Here is an 18,332-nt window from a genome sequence, read left to right on the forward strand (position 1 = left end):
AGGCCATTGTTATACCACCTACGGAGGAGCCTTATGACGCCTAATATGTAAGTGTGGTTAATACCGGAAGTAGTATTAGGCATCTTAAGGCACCGCTTGTGAAAAGTAGATGCTGGAAACATAGGTCTCTAAAACTCAGGCCTACATTTATGGCGCCTACCTTTAATGTGGCCATGATTCTGCAAACAGCGCCATTGTACGATTGACATGCAATTGGCAGCCTTTTATTTAGGCGGCAGCTGATAATGGCACCATTTACAGAATTCGGGCCATAGGGCCTGATTCTAAAAACAGGCACCTAACTCAGTAGGTGCCTAGGAAAACAGTGTTTACTGCATGTCATTTAAAGTTAGGTGCCATTTATAGAATCACACCTAGCGGAGCTTAACTCAAGTTAGGCACTGGTATATTAGGCCAGGCTACAACAGAAGAGTTATAATTACATATATCAAGCTGTGTATATATGTGTCCTTTGAAAATTGACCATAAGAACATAAGAAACATAAGAAATGCCTCCACTGAATCAGACCTTTGGTCCATCCAGTCCGGTGACCCGCACACGCGGAGGCCAATCCAGGTGTTCCCTGTTTATGACCTAGGTGTTCCCTGATGAAGACCTTATTTTCCCGTATCCTTCAATGTGATTTGCAAGGAAGTGTGCATCCAACTTGCACTTGAATCCCATAATGGAGGTTTCCGTCACCACATCCTCCGGGAGAGCATTCCAAGCGTCCACCACTCGCTGTGTAAAACAGAACTTTCTGACATTTGTCCTGGGTCTGTCGCCCCTCAATTTCAGTCTATGACCTCTCGTCCGAGTCACATTTGACAACGTCAATAATGATGCTTCTTGCTCTATTTTGTCAAAACCTTTTAGTACTTTTGTAAAATGCAGCACTTGCTCTTGTAAAGGCAATAATCTGTACTGATAGTGGTAAAGCCCTTCATGATGGTGATTTTTTTTTTTTTTTTTTTAAGTATAGCTTTTTAACATAGGTGCTTGGGACCACATATTTAGAAAAAATCATTTGTATTTCCTGTGGCCTTTTCCCTATTTGATTAAAAGGCTCCATAGGTACAAATTCTAGGTAATCTTGCTTTAATGATGGACCCGACACAGGCTGTGTTTCGGCGTCTCTGCCTGCATCAGGGGTCGGAAGGTCTTTTAATTCAGTATAAAAGATCAAAATATTCAATGAACAAAATTTTTGTCCAAACTGGTGAAAAGGAAACACACTCAGACTAACAGTTAATCTGGTGCCACAAAAAACTGATTTCACCACATAGGTTCTGCTTTCTAATTAAAGCAGGATTGCCCAAAACTTGAAGGCCCTTTGTGCTTTTTTTGTGTTCCTTTGTGATTTGTACTTTGAATCCATTTATAATAGGTCAGAAATGGTCACATCCCAGCATTCCCAATCTATGATAATGTGTTGCATAATTGCCACTTCATAGCTTAATAATTACTGTAGATATTTTTTTTAAAAACCCTTAAAACCCTCCCCTAAGATCATAATTTTTTCATTCTGTTACCTTAATATATGTTTTAAATGGCTTTTCAAGGTCAGAAACGTATTCCTCAGGTCAATCTAAAGATCCTATGTAAAACTGTCTAATAGATATTATTATAGATTTATCATGTGCTTGATATTATCCTGTTTTATTATATAGTTCATAATATAAATTAATTGGTATGTATTCATTATGTTTTGTTTCTAATGGCTCATCGGTGTTTTCTTATGGCATCTATCTTTGAAGAGAAGTATATCTGAAAATTCATTAGTGGCAATGGACTTTTCAGGACATAAAAGCAGAGTTATCGACAATCCTACAGAAGCCCTTTCTGTTGCTGTTGAAGAAGGCTTATCATGGCGGGTACAGAATCATATCTGCATTGTTTCATGTCTTCTGTTTGTAAACATTTAGGGTCAGATTCTATAAAGGACATCTTATTAGGTGCCGCTAGGTGCTCTAATTATAGCCACCTAGCGACATAAGAACGTAAGAATTGCCGCTGCTTCTGAATTAATATTAGTTTGGTTTAGATTTATGATGCACCATAAATATTTGATTTTTTTGATCATGATTATGATTGAATATATTGATTAGTTAATATCAGGATATATTCTCCCATTATGTGGACTAGAGGAGACAGTGAATAATACTTGAAATATTTTATTTTTCTGTAACTTTTCCTTTCTTTATTATTATCTGTAAAAATGATAATGGTGAAAATGTGTTAAATTAAAAAAAAAAAAAAAGAATTGCCACTGCTGGGTCAGACCAGTGGTCCATCGCACCCAGCAGTCTGCTCATGCGGTTGCCCCCAGGTCAAAGACCAGTGTCCTAACCGAGACCAGCCCTACCTGCGTTTGTTCCGGTTTAGCAGGAACATGTCCAACCTGGTCTTGAATTCCTGGAGGGTGTTTTCCCCTATAACAGATTTCGGAAGAGCATTCCAGTTCTCTACCATTCTCTGGGTGAAGAAGAACTTCCTTACATTTGTACGGAATCTATCCCCTTTTAACTTTAGAGAGTGCCGTCTCTACCTTGGAGAGGGTGAATAACCTCTCACTTTGGGAACCAGACACAACTTAAAAAATTTTTTTTTGCTTAATCAGCATGGTATATGACTGTGCTGTTTTTTTAGCCAATCAAAAATGAAAAAATAAATTACCAATTTATTGGCCTATTGATGCCTAAGTAGAGGTGTCCTCCAGTGCCTACCTGTAAAGTAGGCATAGTTAGGGGCAGAGAATAGGTGTGGTTGATTTAGGTATCACTAGGCATCCAAGTTAGGTGCCTGTAAATTAGGCCCGGTAAAACCTGGCCTAATATACAAGTGCCTAGCGACACCTAAGCATGCCTAGGCACCGTTAGGCGGGATTCTATAAACGATGTCTAGCAGTTTGACAACTGTGCTGAGCGGCACCTTCAATGTATGCGCATTTAGGCGCCATTTATAGAATCTGGCCCTGAGTCCTGTTTCAATTGATTTTGTCATGAAAAATGAAACTGCGCTGTTTTTCCATAACAGAAGAAGAGCTGCACACGTCTCAATGCACATGGGAGCCCTGCTACATCTCAAAGTTCGATGGCAAACATAGGTAAATCCAATTATGTGTTGTAAAATGGAATTGAGTGACACATGTAAATTCAAAGCTGATGATAAAATTTCATTAGAGCGCTCGGCTCGTCTGTCATAGAATTTATCATAATTGAGTACAATGATTTTATTTTAACATAATTTGAAACATGCATTAACTCATAGAATGTGCATTTCACTGCTGAATTATATAGAGAGAAGCAGGCCAGTGGTAGTAGTAAGTAATATAACTTCTTCGTGCATGAATGACATGCAGTTTGAATTTTTAAGCATTTGATAAATTTTCAATACCAAAATAGAAATATTTAAATGTATCAATGTGATTTCTCTAGCTATACACATATCACAGCCGTGGTTTCATCATAAAATTTCCAGAAATGAAGCACAGAAATTAATTTTACAGCAAGGACTTATAGATGGGTGAGTTGCAGTTTTTCTAAAGTTTGTTCCAGCTAACAATGTTGGTTAGTGCATGTGAATAAAGGTTTGGGAGGCATGATATGATTGCAACTAGCTGGAATCCAGGTGCATTTTTTTCCTGATCACAGTTACTAGAGTGGGGAAACCATGCAAAAGATGATTGGAATTATTCAGTTTCTATTAGCTTTTATTCACACAGATAACTTTAAAATGTTGATTTATGGTATTTCATGATTACATGGGCTACTATAAAGTCAGGCTATTTTACCACAAGTTAGGTTAATTTTGCACAGGGTCCCATTTTACACAATAAAGCCCATATTCTATAAATAGTGCCTGAAGTTACATGCCTAGATTGGCAGGCCTAGCTGATTTAAGGTCCTAATATAAATTTGTTAATTAGTTTAATCAGCACTGTTAATTAAAAAGTGCCATTAAAAAGAAATAACAAAAACAATTAAAAATACTTAGCTGGTAGGCATCTACTAGAAAGTACGAGTGTGGTTAGGGGTGGATCCTGGGTGGATTTTTGGGCTATGGCTTGACTTAGGCACACTCATTTAGACCAAGAAAACCCTAGCATAAATGAAGTGTGCATTAGGTTTCAATATCTACCGGTGCCTAAGACTGTGTAGGTACCGCTAGGCGTGATTCTATAAACAACGCCTAGTGGATGATTTGACAATTGCAATGAACAGCCCCTAGAAGCTAGGTGTCACTTATAGAATCAGGGTCAAAGACCCTATGTAATAATTGTGGCAAAATAACACAACATAACAGTAGCTCATGTTGATAACCTCCCCCTTAATTTAAATATCAGCCTACGGCTTGGCTGCCCTGGGTAGGCCCACTCTTACTATTGGAAGCTAAGTAGGGTCAGGCCTGGTTAGTACCTGGATGGGAGACCACCTGGGAATACCAAGCTGAGGGGTCCCATGTTAGGCAGCAGTGACATAGTGGAGCCATACACTGCCTGGGAGAAGGCAATGGTAAACCACTTCTGTATTCTGCCATTAAACTTCACTGGCTAGATTCTTCATTGTGTGTGTTGCCAGGGGTCAGTAGCCCACTTGGTGGCAATAATGCATCCATCCAATTTAATAATCTCATTTAAAAAAAACTCATATAAATCAACTTGGTGTTACCAAGGGACCTTTTCACTGAAGTGCTATATATTATGTACTTGCCACACAAACAATTGTTAATGTGGAGCAAGTGCAAAGCCTGTGTTGTAAATACAAGGGATGTGCTCCGAATCTGCCCTGCATTTAGTATGCTAAGTTTTAGTTAAAGGATCCCTTAGTAATCAAATCCTGAGATGATTCCCAAAACTTGGAGAGATATAAGCTATTGGGCAAACTAATTGAATCCCTGGCACCTTCTTGATGAATCATTCTGGAGCCTTAGGCAAATAATAAGCATTAATTGCAGCCACAGTATCTGGCATGGGATATTGCCGAACATCTCTGATATATTTTGAAACCCTCAAAAGGTGATAACTCATGTGTAACAGGAAAATTAAGTATTCTTAATTATTTGTCCCGGTAACACTCTCCAATGTCTCTAAATGCAAATTAGTAGATAAACTATCCTTTACAGCTGAAGCATTACAGAGCACTGAAATTCAGTTTTAGTTAGAAGCTCCCCAACATCAGAAATTTTCTTATCATGCTCAGAAATCTTAGCTGAAGCTTCTTTGAAAATTTTATACAACTGAGCCAAATTACCCTGCTCAGCATTATCTAACTCCAAATAGGTTTCCAAGTCACCTCAGCTGCATTTGGAAACAGAAGCAGATCTGAATTCTGTAGCAGAAATAAATTTAACAGGAGTAGGTAAAGGTTTATTGCCACTCACTTTCTGAGCAGAAATAAGAGAAGTACCACCAGACAAAACAAGATATCTGGAGGCCAAACTGCCCTCATTTATTATTTATTTATTTATTTAATTAAAACATTTTTATTCCACTTTTAACCAAAGTGGTTCACAAATTAACATACACAATCTTTGAACACACACAAAAGCTTAAAATCTACATTACAGACAAGATCAGATAAAGGCAAAGGTTTCAACGTAAATGTCATAATAATAATAATCTTTATTTTGTATACCGCCCAACCATGAGTTCCAGGCAGTTCACAATCAAGGACTGTACAGTCAGTGAAACATACATGTAAATAGGGTTAGAACAATGATCATGCTACAAACTTATCAAACAAATAAATTTTCAACAACTTTCTGAAGGCATAATATGAGTGCATTTATGGAATCAGAATACTTAACCAGGGGCATAATAAGATATTCAAATTGGTTTTGGGCCCATTGACGTCTTTTGTAGATTTGTTATAGTTTCCCTTTATCTTTATTTTCCGTCGTTTTTCACCTACACATCCAGGGGGTGGGGGTGGGGGTGGGAGCGGGATGGGGTATATCTTTTGTTTTGATATTATTCCTGATGGTAATGTTGGATGGGAGAAGAAATTTTATTTTTTGTATAGATTCTGATTGTTTATAAGTGCTTATTTGATTATTATTATATGTATGTAAATTGTATTGCACTTTTTGTTGACATTAAAAAGTACGTAAATAAAGTTTAAAAAAAAAGAGTGCTTAACCAGGAATTCATTTTTCCTAACTGGAAAGCAAAAGTCTTATCTAGAAATCTCTTATAATGACAAACTTTTACATAAACAAAGTCATTTCAAGTATTTTTATTCAATTTATATAACTTAAATTGGGAGGATAGGTATCATGGAGCCAAACCAAATGGCTTTAAAGCAGATGCAGCAGCAGAGTAATATTGCCGCAGGTTGGGAAGGTGGGGTCTGTACACCCAATGAGAAAGAAGCTTCAACAGGAGACATAAAACTAGGTCCAACAGAAGCAGCTCCACTTACCATTCTGATATGTTGATCCATGGGGCATTTCAGCTGAGAGACATGCCCAACTCCTGCTTCCACATCATTAATCCTGCACTCCTCCATGACATGAAAGAACCAACGTTCTTGGACTCAGCTCTGAAGAGGCTCCAAAGGGGTCAGATATGTCCCTTAAACCATGTCTCCTCAGGCACACAACTGCAGCCAGGTACCATGATAGGGTTCTTGTCTGATGATGTCACCAGACTCACTTCCATGTGCAGCTACGCCTACATCGCAGATCCAACAGTCACTCGGACTCCACGAAAGCTAGGAGCAGTAGGATAGAATATTGAAATCCTGTTTTGAAAAAACAGATTAAATAGTTCTACATTTCATTGGCAATTACATCATAAATTGACATGTTTGTATGCAAGCATTTACCAGGTTCACGTTGGTGCAGATGCTTAGGAACAGCATAGGAATCTTGGTGAAAAATGTCAGTTTAGATTTATTTAAATGCTTATCTAATATAATAAAACCGTAGGCGGCGCATGCGCACTCTTATCGGCATGCTTTCATGATCCGTAGGTCCGTGGCCGCCAAGAGTGCAGCATGTCCCGCGCTTACTACGGTCCCACGCGCAGCTGACAAATTTTACAAGGCGGCACTCCCTGCTCTCCTGCAATGCCATTTTCGACACGGCGGTTTCGCCAAATAGGGAAAAACTCACTACCTGCTCTCCTCGACACGGCGATTTCCCCAGATAGGGGAAAACTCACTCCCTGCTCTCCTCGACATGGCGCTGCCATTTTCTGCACGGCGGTTTCCCCAGATAGGGGAAGCCGAACAGCTCACTCCCGGCTCATGGTCCTGCCGCTGCTGCCGCTCCTCTTCACAGCAGCCTGCACGTCGCTGACTCCACCCCCCCTCCCGCAACAACCGCTACCGCTCATGTTCAAAGTGGCCTGCTGAGGTTTGCGGCCGGCTGTAGCGAACCTCGCAGGCCGCTCTCCACATGGTAGCACGTTCCCTCTGACGCAATTGCGTCAGAGGGAACATGGTACTGAGGTGGACAGCGGCCTGCGAGGTTCGCTACAGGTGGCCGCGAACCTCAGCAGGCCCCTTTAAATAGGAGTGGCAGCTGTAGCAGGAACCATGGATGGAGGGAGGGGAAGAGGAAAAAGAAGGGCCATGGAGCAGGCAGGAAAGGGGGCTGTTTTGGTGGGAGGGTTGTTCTGAGTGCAGACAGCATGGAGCAGATAGGCATTGCAGAATAGGGGGAGAGGGAAAGGGGTCTGCTTTGGGGGGAGGGGTGTGCTGGGGGCAGACAGCAATCAGGTGGGGGAGGAACAGAAGGGGGCCATGGAGCAGGTAGGCATTGCAGAACAGGGGAGAGGGAAAGGGGGCTACTTTGGCAAGCAGGGGGGCCAGGGAGACAGACAGAAAGAAAGACGGACAGACAGGGGACAGGAAGAGACACAGACAGACAGTGTCCAAGGAGAGAGAGACAAATAAAAAAAAACCAGACATACAGACATCTACTCTGGGCGGCGGGAGGAAGGCAGTACGGAGTGCTGCTGGAAGTGGCTGCTGGGAGGAGGGCTTCGAGCCGCAGAAGACTGTCCACAAAGCCCCTGCGGAGAGTTGGCCCAACCTCTCCTTCCTCACCGACGCCGAAGAAGCTGCAGGCCCCGCTCCCTCTCGCGCTCTGAGCACTCACGATTGGCTGAAGGGTGTCGTGCCGGTGCTGCAGGTACAGGGGGATGCTTTTGTTGGAAAGGTTTGCTGGGGGGCAGACAGCTTTGCTCGGAGGGGGGGGGAAGACAGAAGGGGGCCATGGAGAGACAGTCAGGGAGAGGAAAAGGGGGCTGCTTTGGGGGAAGGGGTATGCTGGGGGCAGAAAGCTTTGCTCTGGAGGGGCGGGGGAATGACACAGACACAAAGAATGACACACAGGGGGCCAGTGAGACAGACAGAAAGGAAGACATTCAGCCAGCGTCCAAGGAGAGACAGCCAGCATCTAAGGAGAGACAGCCAGTGTCCAAGGAGAGAAAACCAAATAAACATAGACAGACAGACAGCGGCCAAGGGGAGAATGAGAAAGACAGACACACACATCTATTCTAGCACCCGTTAATGTAACGGCCTTAAAGACTAGGGTTTATTATGTTGTCTGGGAAGTATGTCTGTTATGTTCAGTTGATGGAGTTTTTAGATAGTTGAAACTTTGCTCTACATGTTTGTATGCATTGTTGCTTGGGGAGGGGAGAGCATTTTAAAGCTCTCACGCTAAGTTTTCAGTAAATTTAATAAAATATTAAGATTGCACATCTATTCTAGCACCCGTTAATCTAACGGGCTTAAACACTAGTGTTATATATTTATTAAAAATTTTCTATACCACATAACAGCCTAAAAAAGGATCCAAGCGGCGTACAATATATAATACACATTCATCAAGAAAAGAACTCCATTTAAAAAATAGGATAGAAAAGAGTAAAAGCAAAAGTTAAATTTTTTAAATCCTAAAATCTAAGCAATCTAGATCTCCATAATACTAATTCTAATTCTAAAAGCAATTCTAATAAAAACAGACAATCAAATTGCAGTAAACCATAATTAATATATAGCTTTTTAGCACACATACCAGATTAGCGCATGCTATAGCACACGCTAGCCAAAAATCTACCACCTGCTCAAAAGGAGGCGTAACAGCTAGCGCAAGTGGCAATTTAGCGTGCGCTATTCCGCACATTAAGACCCTAACGCGCCTTCGTAAATGGAGCCCATAGTTTAAAAAATTGTTTTTCCATATCAAAAATTAATCACTATATAAATACAGATTACAGTCCCAAACTCAATTATTCAATTTGAGAAAGCCAATTGAAAAAAAATGCGCTTTTAGGTGTCTTCTTTTCTCAAATCTATGGGCAAATTATGCCATAACCGTGGAACTAGATAAAAGAACGCACAATCTCTAGTTGATGTAAGATGTGCCTTCGAGATATGAGGAACGACTTCCCTATTGTCATTCAAACATCGTAATAAATGTCTTGGGGCATAAAATAACACCAAGTTGGAAAGATATGAAGGCTGTTTCTGATACTATCTGATATTCAATAATCTTTTGTGAAAGAGGGAGAACAATTTTTTTTAAAAAGCTCTTTCTGGGCATAAAGCAGTGTTCTATGTGTGAAAATAGGCTCTTATATCGTTGCACATCTGATATGCACACAAAGTTATGTGAATGCAAACCGTATGTGCATAACTTTTACCTGATTGAGTAGAGATGTTCTTGAGGATGGGATTAGGGAGAAATTTGCATTTATATTCATACTTTAAAAAATATTCATATGTACACATAAAATAACCCAGAAAATTTATATGTGCAATAGTGCAGGAATGTGTATAAATTCCCTGAGGTAATTTGAAATGGAAGTTTTCACCTTTACAGGGAAAATATGCATGTACTGTTGCCTGTGTGCTTAGTTATAAAATTACCTGCTGAATACCAAATATAATAAAAACTATGGACTCCTTTTACTAAGCTGCGCTAGTGGTTTTAGCGCACGCTTAGCGTGCTCTAAATTGCTTCATGCGCTAGATGCTAACACCTCCATTGAGTTGGCCTTAGTTTCTCTGCAGTGTGCGCTAAAAACACTACCGGAGCTTAGTAAAAGGAGCCCTCTTTGCTTTTTTGTCAAAAATATTTTATTGAATTTAAATAAATCATTACAATTGAATACTAATGCAATTTAACTAATTAAAAAATACAAAACAAAACAAAATTATTAGATAAATAAAATAATTATATAACCAAGCTAAATATCAGGGTTGTCATAACATAATGATAACAGAAACATTACAAATCTTACTCCTTCATATTCAATAAGCAGTTACAAATCTTTTTTAAATTTCTTCCTATTGCCACACTTAATTACATATATGTTCTCATATTAGCTATATAAACACAAATAAAAAAGTTACTTAACAACTTAATAGTGATTAATTTTAATTAATTGGAAAGACTCCTCTAAACTGGAATATAAGATATGGTAGAACATGCTTTTAATTTCTGAATATTTCTGTTAATGGAAGGTCGAGGAATAGGGATACATATGTATGGGAATGCCCTTCATAATAGGCAAAAGTGTCAAATCAGTTTGTCTTTGAGTTAAACCACAACTTGTACATAGGCTTTTTGAAAATCAGGTGATTACCCATAAAATATTTCAGGTTGTCATTTAAGCAACTTCTCTGTGCTCTTTTCTTCATAGCAGTTAGCTATCCTGAGCTAGAATGCATGCATTATCTTTTCTGTATGTGCACCACTGCTATCTAGTTATCCCGTGTAATAGCTCTTCTCATGTTGAACCCTATCATTGAAAAAAAAAGTGATTGAAATAACTGAAGAACCTCAAAGGTTTTAACTCAACTTCTACATTCAAAAGCTTTAATGGAAGAGAACTTTCATGCCATTTTGTCTCTGTTCATCTTCATTCACCTTTTATCATCCATATAATTGCTATAACAGTTAATTCTTATATGAAAATTCTCCTCCTTCCCTGGCTTATTCCCACTTGGGAATAACAGAAATATTTGCACTCAATCTGTCAAGCATTAGATTCTTGTTAAAAGGTAAAAGCAGGTAAAGATGTCTCCACAGCTCTGTTGTTTCCTTTGGGAAGGCCAGTATCTAATTTAACTTTTCTTTTGGGATGAAAATGGTTCATTTACATTTCTGTTCATAACAGTTTCTAAGGTACTTTATTTCATATACTGTACATTGGTGCTAGCCTCCTCTGCTTCAAATCATGCCCCTAGAGAATACATTCAATCCTGACAGCACAGGAAAAACAACCAAAAGAATATTTTGCATTGCATCTTACTTGAACTCACAAGAAGGATCCCCAAAATTCCAGACATTGAGCTATACTTTTTGTACAGAATTCTAGAAGGTGGGAGGGGAAGATTTGGGGGTCTGTCCACTCCACACTTTTTGATTGATGGGAGAAGACTTAAATTAAATTAATGCACTAATCAGTACTAACTATATTGCATGAACTTTCCAATGTTTACCAATTCGTATGTCTGTTAGCAATTATTTAAATCCATCTAACATCTTTTTTTAGGGTATTTTTGGTACGAGACAGCCAAAGTAGTCCAAAAACCTTTGTGCTTTCATTATGCCATGGACAGAAAGTAAAACACTTTCAAATTGTACCGGTAAGTGAAGTCCATTAGATATCACTGAAACACTGTGGTTAACTGTTACGAAGAGCAACAAGAAAGAAATCCAACCAAATCTGCAATAAAGCCACCAACAGGACAAACAAACAAAAACTGCAGACTATGTACAAGATGCAGGCAAAATTTATTGTACCAAAATTAAAATGCAGTGATATAAAACCTTTTTATCAACCAAAGGATCCGACACGGTCTGTGTTTCGGACAACACGCCTTCGTCAGGGGTCCTAATGAATATAAACATAATACAAAACTGATATAGACAATATTTAAAAGTCCTATGTGAGATAACGTAGTGGTGTTGTCATGCCATGCCAACAAGGAATGTGATGATGTGACTTAAATAGATAAGTGATGTAAATTAACAACCATGTAAAATTAAAAAATAATAATGATAATAAACTGAAAATAGGAAAGAAACATGCAGAGAAAGAATAGAAGGTGTCTAGATAGACCTAAATAATGTGAACCAAAAAGAATAAAACTGAAGTCAAAAACAAAATCAAAGGCAAAAACAGAAAAATACATGACAAGGGAGCAATCAATGAACCTCTGCGTGAAAGGGTACCAATTTTATCATCAAACGCCCATGAATATTGAATTATGAAAGAACACATACCATGGTAAATAAGGTATAAAGTATACCACACAAAATGAAGGTAACAACTATTATAAAAAACATAAAAACATACATCATATAAACATGACCTATAATTAAGCTAAAAGCTTTTTAATAAAATATAAGTATAGAATAAAATCAAAGTTAAAAGGTCATAATATGTAATAAAAAGATGTCTACAATAATATACAATGATAAAAAAGCAATAATGCACATGTGGGTAACAGAGGATTGGTGAATGATATGTTTAAAAAAATGTGTATACATAATACCACATAGGGAATAAAAAATGCAGGTAATGGTTAACAACCCTTCATATTTGGAATCAGGGACACATCTAATTGCAAAAAAGGATATATTAAAAATGTATGTAAAACCGGGAGATAAATAAATAAAGAAATAATGTTGGTATTGAATAATCTTAAACATTATGGGGTTAATAATATAAAAAAAAACAAAAAACGTCTAAAAAATGATCAAAAAGCCTGATCGTCCAAGTACCCATAACCAAAGCTGGTTTTTAGACGTATCTAAAAACAGCTTAGGCCTTTCCCCTGCCACTAAACGCACAGAGACAAAAAAGGTATGTTTAGAGGAGGGGAAAGGGTGGGCAGTGGACGGGAGGTGGGCTGACCTACACCTAGGCATACAACAAGTATAACCAAAACATTAACAGGTTGCCTAGTCGGCACTTAGACCTTTTTGACTTAGACAAAGTCAAACTAGGTCTAAGTGCTGAAAAAGGGGCCCCTGAGCTGATGGCCGCTGTCGCCATCAGTTCAGCGGCCCGGCAACCTACCTACCGCAAGCATCACGGCAGGAGAGATGCCTTATCTCTCCTACCGCGATGCCATCACTCCTCTACCCGAACTGCCGCGATCCGCGGCAGGAGAGATGCCTTATCTCTCCTACTGCGGGTCGCAGCAGCTCGGGTAGAGGAGTGATGGCATCACGGTAGAGGAGATAAGGCATCTCTCCTGCCGCGATACATCACCCTCCCACACACATACAACATCGGGGCAAGAGGGAGCCCAAGCCCTCTTGGACCGCGGCAGCCGCAGCACTCCCAACGATATTGGGGCAAGAGGGAGCCCAAGCCCTCTTGCCCCGGCGATCATGCCCCCCGACTTGATCTGGCCAGGAGGGAGCCCAAGCCCTCCTGGCCCCGGCGCCCCCCCCCCCCCTCTGATTTAACGGGCCAGGAGAGAGCCCAAGCTCTCCTGGCCCCGGCAACCCCCCTCCGATTTAACGGGCCAGGAGAGAGCCCAAGCTCTCCTGGCCCCGGTGACCCCCCTACTGGATTGGGCCAGGAGGGAGCCCAAGCCCCCCTGGAACCGGTGACCCCCTACCCCCCACCCCCTACTATAATACAGGCAGAAGGGATCTCAGGCCCTCCTGCCCTCGACACAACCCCCCTCCTCCCAACGACCGTCCTCCCCAGAACCCCCGATTGGACCCCTCCGCTGACCCGCGACCCCCCGGCCGACTCCATGACCCCCCAACCCCCACCCCCACACCTTCCCCGTACCTGAACGTTGGCCAGACAGACGGGTGCCAAGCCCGCCCATCCGGCAGGCCTGCCGGGTCCAGAATGGGGCCGGATTGGCCCAGGCGGAAGAAACCCCACCCACAGGTGGGGCCTGAGGTGCCTGGGCCAATCAGAATAGGCCTGGGAGTCTTAGGCCCCTCCTGTGGGCGGGGCCTTAGGCACATGGGCCCACCCAATTTTTGAGCTCAATACCACCACTCCCACTGGTTTGAATTTAGAGATAGATTATCATCCTTTTTTATGATAGACTTAAACTGTTCATGCTGTATTTCTATCACTTTGATTATATTTTAATTATTATCATTATCCTTTGAAGATTTTATGGTTTGCTCCTTTTTTATATGTTTATACCATATATTTATTTTTTTATATGTTTATACCATATATTTATTGCATCCTGTATGTAGCTTATTATATTATGATTTCTTATGGTATATTCATCTCTAAATTATTATTCTCTTTATTTATTCATTATTGCTATTTTCTTGTTGTTTTTATCATGAAAATTCAACTAAGGGTATAATTGTACATGTCAGATTTATTTTCATTCATTTTAAAATACAAGAGTCCTGTCTTTCGAGAAGTCACATAGTTTACAATTCTTATTTTTCTTTCATAGACATATAACAGTTCCATATAGATATATAATTTTTCAATTACTAGCCTAAAACATGCCCATTCAGGCAATAATGTTTGGTTAAGCCCTGCATAGACCCATATTTTTTGTCTCGGGATACATCCATGACATGTCACACAATTCTACTCTCAATTTTTTCATCACATGCATATTTAACACATATTCTCTGTAAGTCTTGCATAGACCCGATATGTCACACAGGTTTAAATTTTCCATTCATAGGTTTTATACATACTTTCTTGCCTACAGTTTTTAGTTCAGCTTTTTATAATCCCATATTGCCAATTCAGGTACACGCCCACTAACATGCTGATTTGCTCCCTCTCTTCTCTCTAAGACAGCGTCCCATGCTTCACTTTGCTGCCCTATGTGCCACGTAATCTTTCTGACCAGCCCATCCACCAATTACGTCTGGGTTGTTTTTGTTAAATTTACAGCAGCTTTGCAACATTCTTCACTCACTTTTGAGACGCTTTACTTTTGGCAGCGATCCTTGGCGTACTAAACAAACAGGTACTTGGTAAGTTTCTTTTAACTCTATTAATTCTGCTTGTTCGGCGGTTTAATGTTTGGTCATTTTGCCACATCATCCATTTTAGTTTCAATTCTCTGAGATTATAATTTTAAGTGTTGTTTAAATTTTCAAGGCCGCTGGGCCATATATTCTATTGTTACTCATGTTTTGTTTAATCTTTTAAGGCTGTACTATAATTCATTCAGTTAGGCCACATTTTCTCGTTTCTTCCTTCAAAGCTGTACTATTATTTATCCCGCCTGGCCATGTACTTCAAATTCATTTTTAGCTTTATGCTACGTTTGATTTTTAAGGCTGGACCATTATTTTCCTCACATGCCCTTCACTTATACGTTCCGTATGTGATTTAGTAACAGCCTAGCAGGTTCCCCAGTCAGTTTGGTTGCTTTCAGTTTTGGGTCATATGTTTAAATTATGCACTGCCTGATTTTGCGTTTATTAGTTTAACATCATAATGTTTAAGATTATTCAATACCAACATTTTTTCTTTATTTATTTATCTCCCGGTTTTACATACATTTTTAATATATCCTTTTTTGCCATTAGATGTGTCCCTGATTCCAAATATGAAGGGTTGTTAACCATTACCTGCATTTTTTATTCCCTATGTGGTATTATGTATACACATTTTTTTAAACATATCATTCACCAATCCTCTGTTACCCTCATGCGCATTATTGCTTTTTTTTATCATTATATATCATTGTAGACATCTTTTTATTACATCTTATGACCTTTTAACTTTGATTTTATTCTATACATATAATTTATTAAAAAGCATTTAGCTTAACTATAGGTCATTTGTTTATATGATGTATGTTTTTATGTTTTTTATAATAGTTGTTACCTTCATTTTGTGCGGTATACTTTATACCTTATTTACCATGGTAGGTGTTCTCTCATAATTCAATATTCATGGGTGTTTGATGATAAAATTGGTACCCTTTCACGCAGAGGTTCATTGATTGCTCCCTTGTCACGTATTTTTCTGTTTTTGCCTTTGATTTTGTTTTTGACTTCAGTTTTATTCTTTTTGGTTCACATTATTTAGGTCTATCTAGACACCTTCTATTCTTTCTCTGCATGTTTCTTTCCTATTTTCAGTTTATTATCATTATTATTTTTTAATTTTACATGGTTGTTAATTTACATCACTTATCTATTTAAGTCACATCATCACATTCCTTGTTGGCATGGCATGACAACACCACTACGTTATCTCACATAGGACTTTTAAATATTGTCTATATCAGTTTTGTGTTATGTTTATATTCATTAGGACCCCTGACGAAGGCGTGTTGTCCGAAACACGGACCGTGTCGGGTCCTTTGGTTGGTAAAAAGGTTTTATATCACTGCATTTTAATTTGGGTACAATAAATTTTGCCTGCATCTTGTACATAGTCTGCAGTTTTTGTTTGTTTTAACTGTTACGAAGGCCTTAATCACATCACCTGGAGTGGTACAAACTACACCTTGGACTACTAATCAAAGCAGTTTTGTTGGTTTTTTTTTTTTTTTACTTTGATGATTGTTCCTGGTAAATGTACCTGCACAGAGTTGTATGTTCTTTTATAGCAGGTGTTTTTTCCAGCCAAAACAATATATGGAGTTTTGGACGTCCAAAACTACCCCCCCTTTTCTACAAAGCCTTGCGGCAACAGCCCTGAAGCCCTTTAAATCTCTGTGGGCTTTGGGGCAGTTATCGCAGCGGCCTGCGCTAAACAGCTTCATAAAAGAGACCCTACATGTTGTTGCCTCCTCTGACCTAGCTCCACATTTGGGAATACCTCCACCATGTGCAGTAAAAATGGCATTGTGGAACAACTTGTAATTTTAATTTACATTTTAAATTAGGATATCATATTTTGGAACATCAAAATTAAATACAGAAATACATAAACAAAAGTAATTTAGTAGCAACACAAACAATATAAGCCATCATTCTTCCAAGAAAATCGTAATGTGGGAAGATACAAAAAAGAAACAGGAAGAATCTGATATGGAAAAATAGATAAAGGAAAAAGGATAAACCCGTCCACAATTTAGAGAAACATTATGATGGCAAAGCAGTTTACAATTTCATTACAACAAATCTTAAAGAATCATAGACAGAAAGAAGCATCATATTATAAAGGAGAGGATAGGCAAGATAAGGTTAATTAAAGAAGTTTATGCCACCCACTTCTAGACTGCTCCATACCAACAACTACTATAAGGCTGCCACTAGAGGTCATGGAAGCCATTTTGTTGAGACCACTGTTAGGGGCAGGGGAGAGTTGGGTTAGCTCCCATCACTCCTACCGGACCACAAGGGATTTTAGGTAGATCTAGAATAGCCTATCGTGAACGGTGGAGAGTTGGGAGGGGGGAGGGTTTTTTTTATTTTTGGTAACATGGAGAATGGGGGATTGTTCTCAGCAGGGGGGCAGGGAGATCAGAATCTATGGGAGGAAGGTCATGGGGAGGAGGAAAGGAAATTAATACGATGCCAGTTGGTACTGGCAGTAATGCATGAGGCGGCCCATATTTAGTGACAACACCTGCATAGTTAACTGGGTGAATTTAGGACCTTTTTGAGTCCGATTTGGCAATGTGGGTGCTGGCATTAAAATATGCCAATAGCCACATAACTGCTGGCTCTTTCCAATCTGTGCTGCTGACTACCCACTTCACACATTGCTGGTCAGAGCTGTTATTTAGTAGCACTGACCAGTTAAATTCCATTGAATATCGACAGTTAGGAAGCAGGCAGGTGCCTCTCCTGCCCACTTTAAATAATTTTGAATGTTGAGTTAGTTTTTGGCTTGCTTAATCTTAAGACAATATAATACATTAAAAAAAAAATCATCTAGAAAAGGCAAAATTAAAAAGTTAGTTCCAGTAACAAATGCAGGCGTGGACCCTGTGCTTAAATTTAGTCATGAAAAGAAAAAAAAAAAAAAATCAGACATGCAACCCATAAGCATCATTATCATAAAAAGTCCAATAGAGGATAACCCCACAAAACCAATAAGGAAACATGCAAAGAGTGGGATGGGACCATGGACTTTCTACAATAGAAGGAGCCAAAAGGAATTATATAAAATAGATGTTTATTATATCCGTTCACAGTGACCCTGACCTGACATAGCACTGTGCTTCAACATGAAGTATGCCTGTCACAGGGGTCACATATACTACACTACAAAACAAGACAATAAAAAATATACTGTATATAAATATAGCATATGAACATCATAAAAAAAATTAAAAAAAATGAACAATGAAACACATAGCCAAATCTATACTGTACATTGTCTTATCTAAAGTTAAAAGGGGATTGATTCTGTACAAATGTAAGGAGGTTCTTCTTCACC

General features: G+C 39.3%; 1 protein-coding gene across 4 annotated transcripts in view; it reads left to right on the plus strand.

The window, feature by feature from the left end:
• Positions 1-18,332, plus strand: part of GRB14 (growth factor receptor bound protein 14) — a 118,200-nt gene that overhangs the window by 83,090 nt on the left and 16,778 nt on the right. For 2 of the 4 annotated variants that reach the window (XM_033945207.1, XM_033945205.1), the window contains exons 9-12: positions 1,759-1,875; positions 3,038-3,107; positions 3,439-3,526; positions 11,520-11,613. In XM_033945207.1, the coding sequence (XP_033801098.1) occupies positions 1,759-1,875; positions 3,038-3,107; positions 3,439-3,526; positions 11,520-11,613 (369 nt within the window). Of the gene's footprint in view, positions 1-1,758; positions 1,876-3,037; positions 3,108-3,438; positions 3,527-11,519; positions 11,614-14,776; positions 15,109-18,332 lie in introns of those variants that run through there. The other 2 variants (XM_033945206.1, XM_033945203.1) reach the window with 2 other exon arrangements.

The sequence above is a fragment of the Geotrypetes seraphini genome, chromosome 5 (genome assembly GCF_902459505.1).
Source record: "Geotrypetes seraphini chromosome 5, aGeoSer1.1, whole genome shotgun sequence".
Lineage (NCBI taxonomy): Eukaryota > Metazoa > Chordata > Amphibia > Gymnophiona > Dermophiidae > Geotrypetes > Geotrypetes seraphini.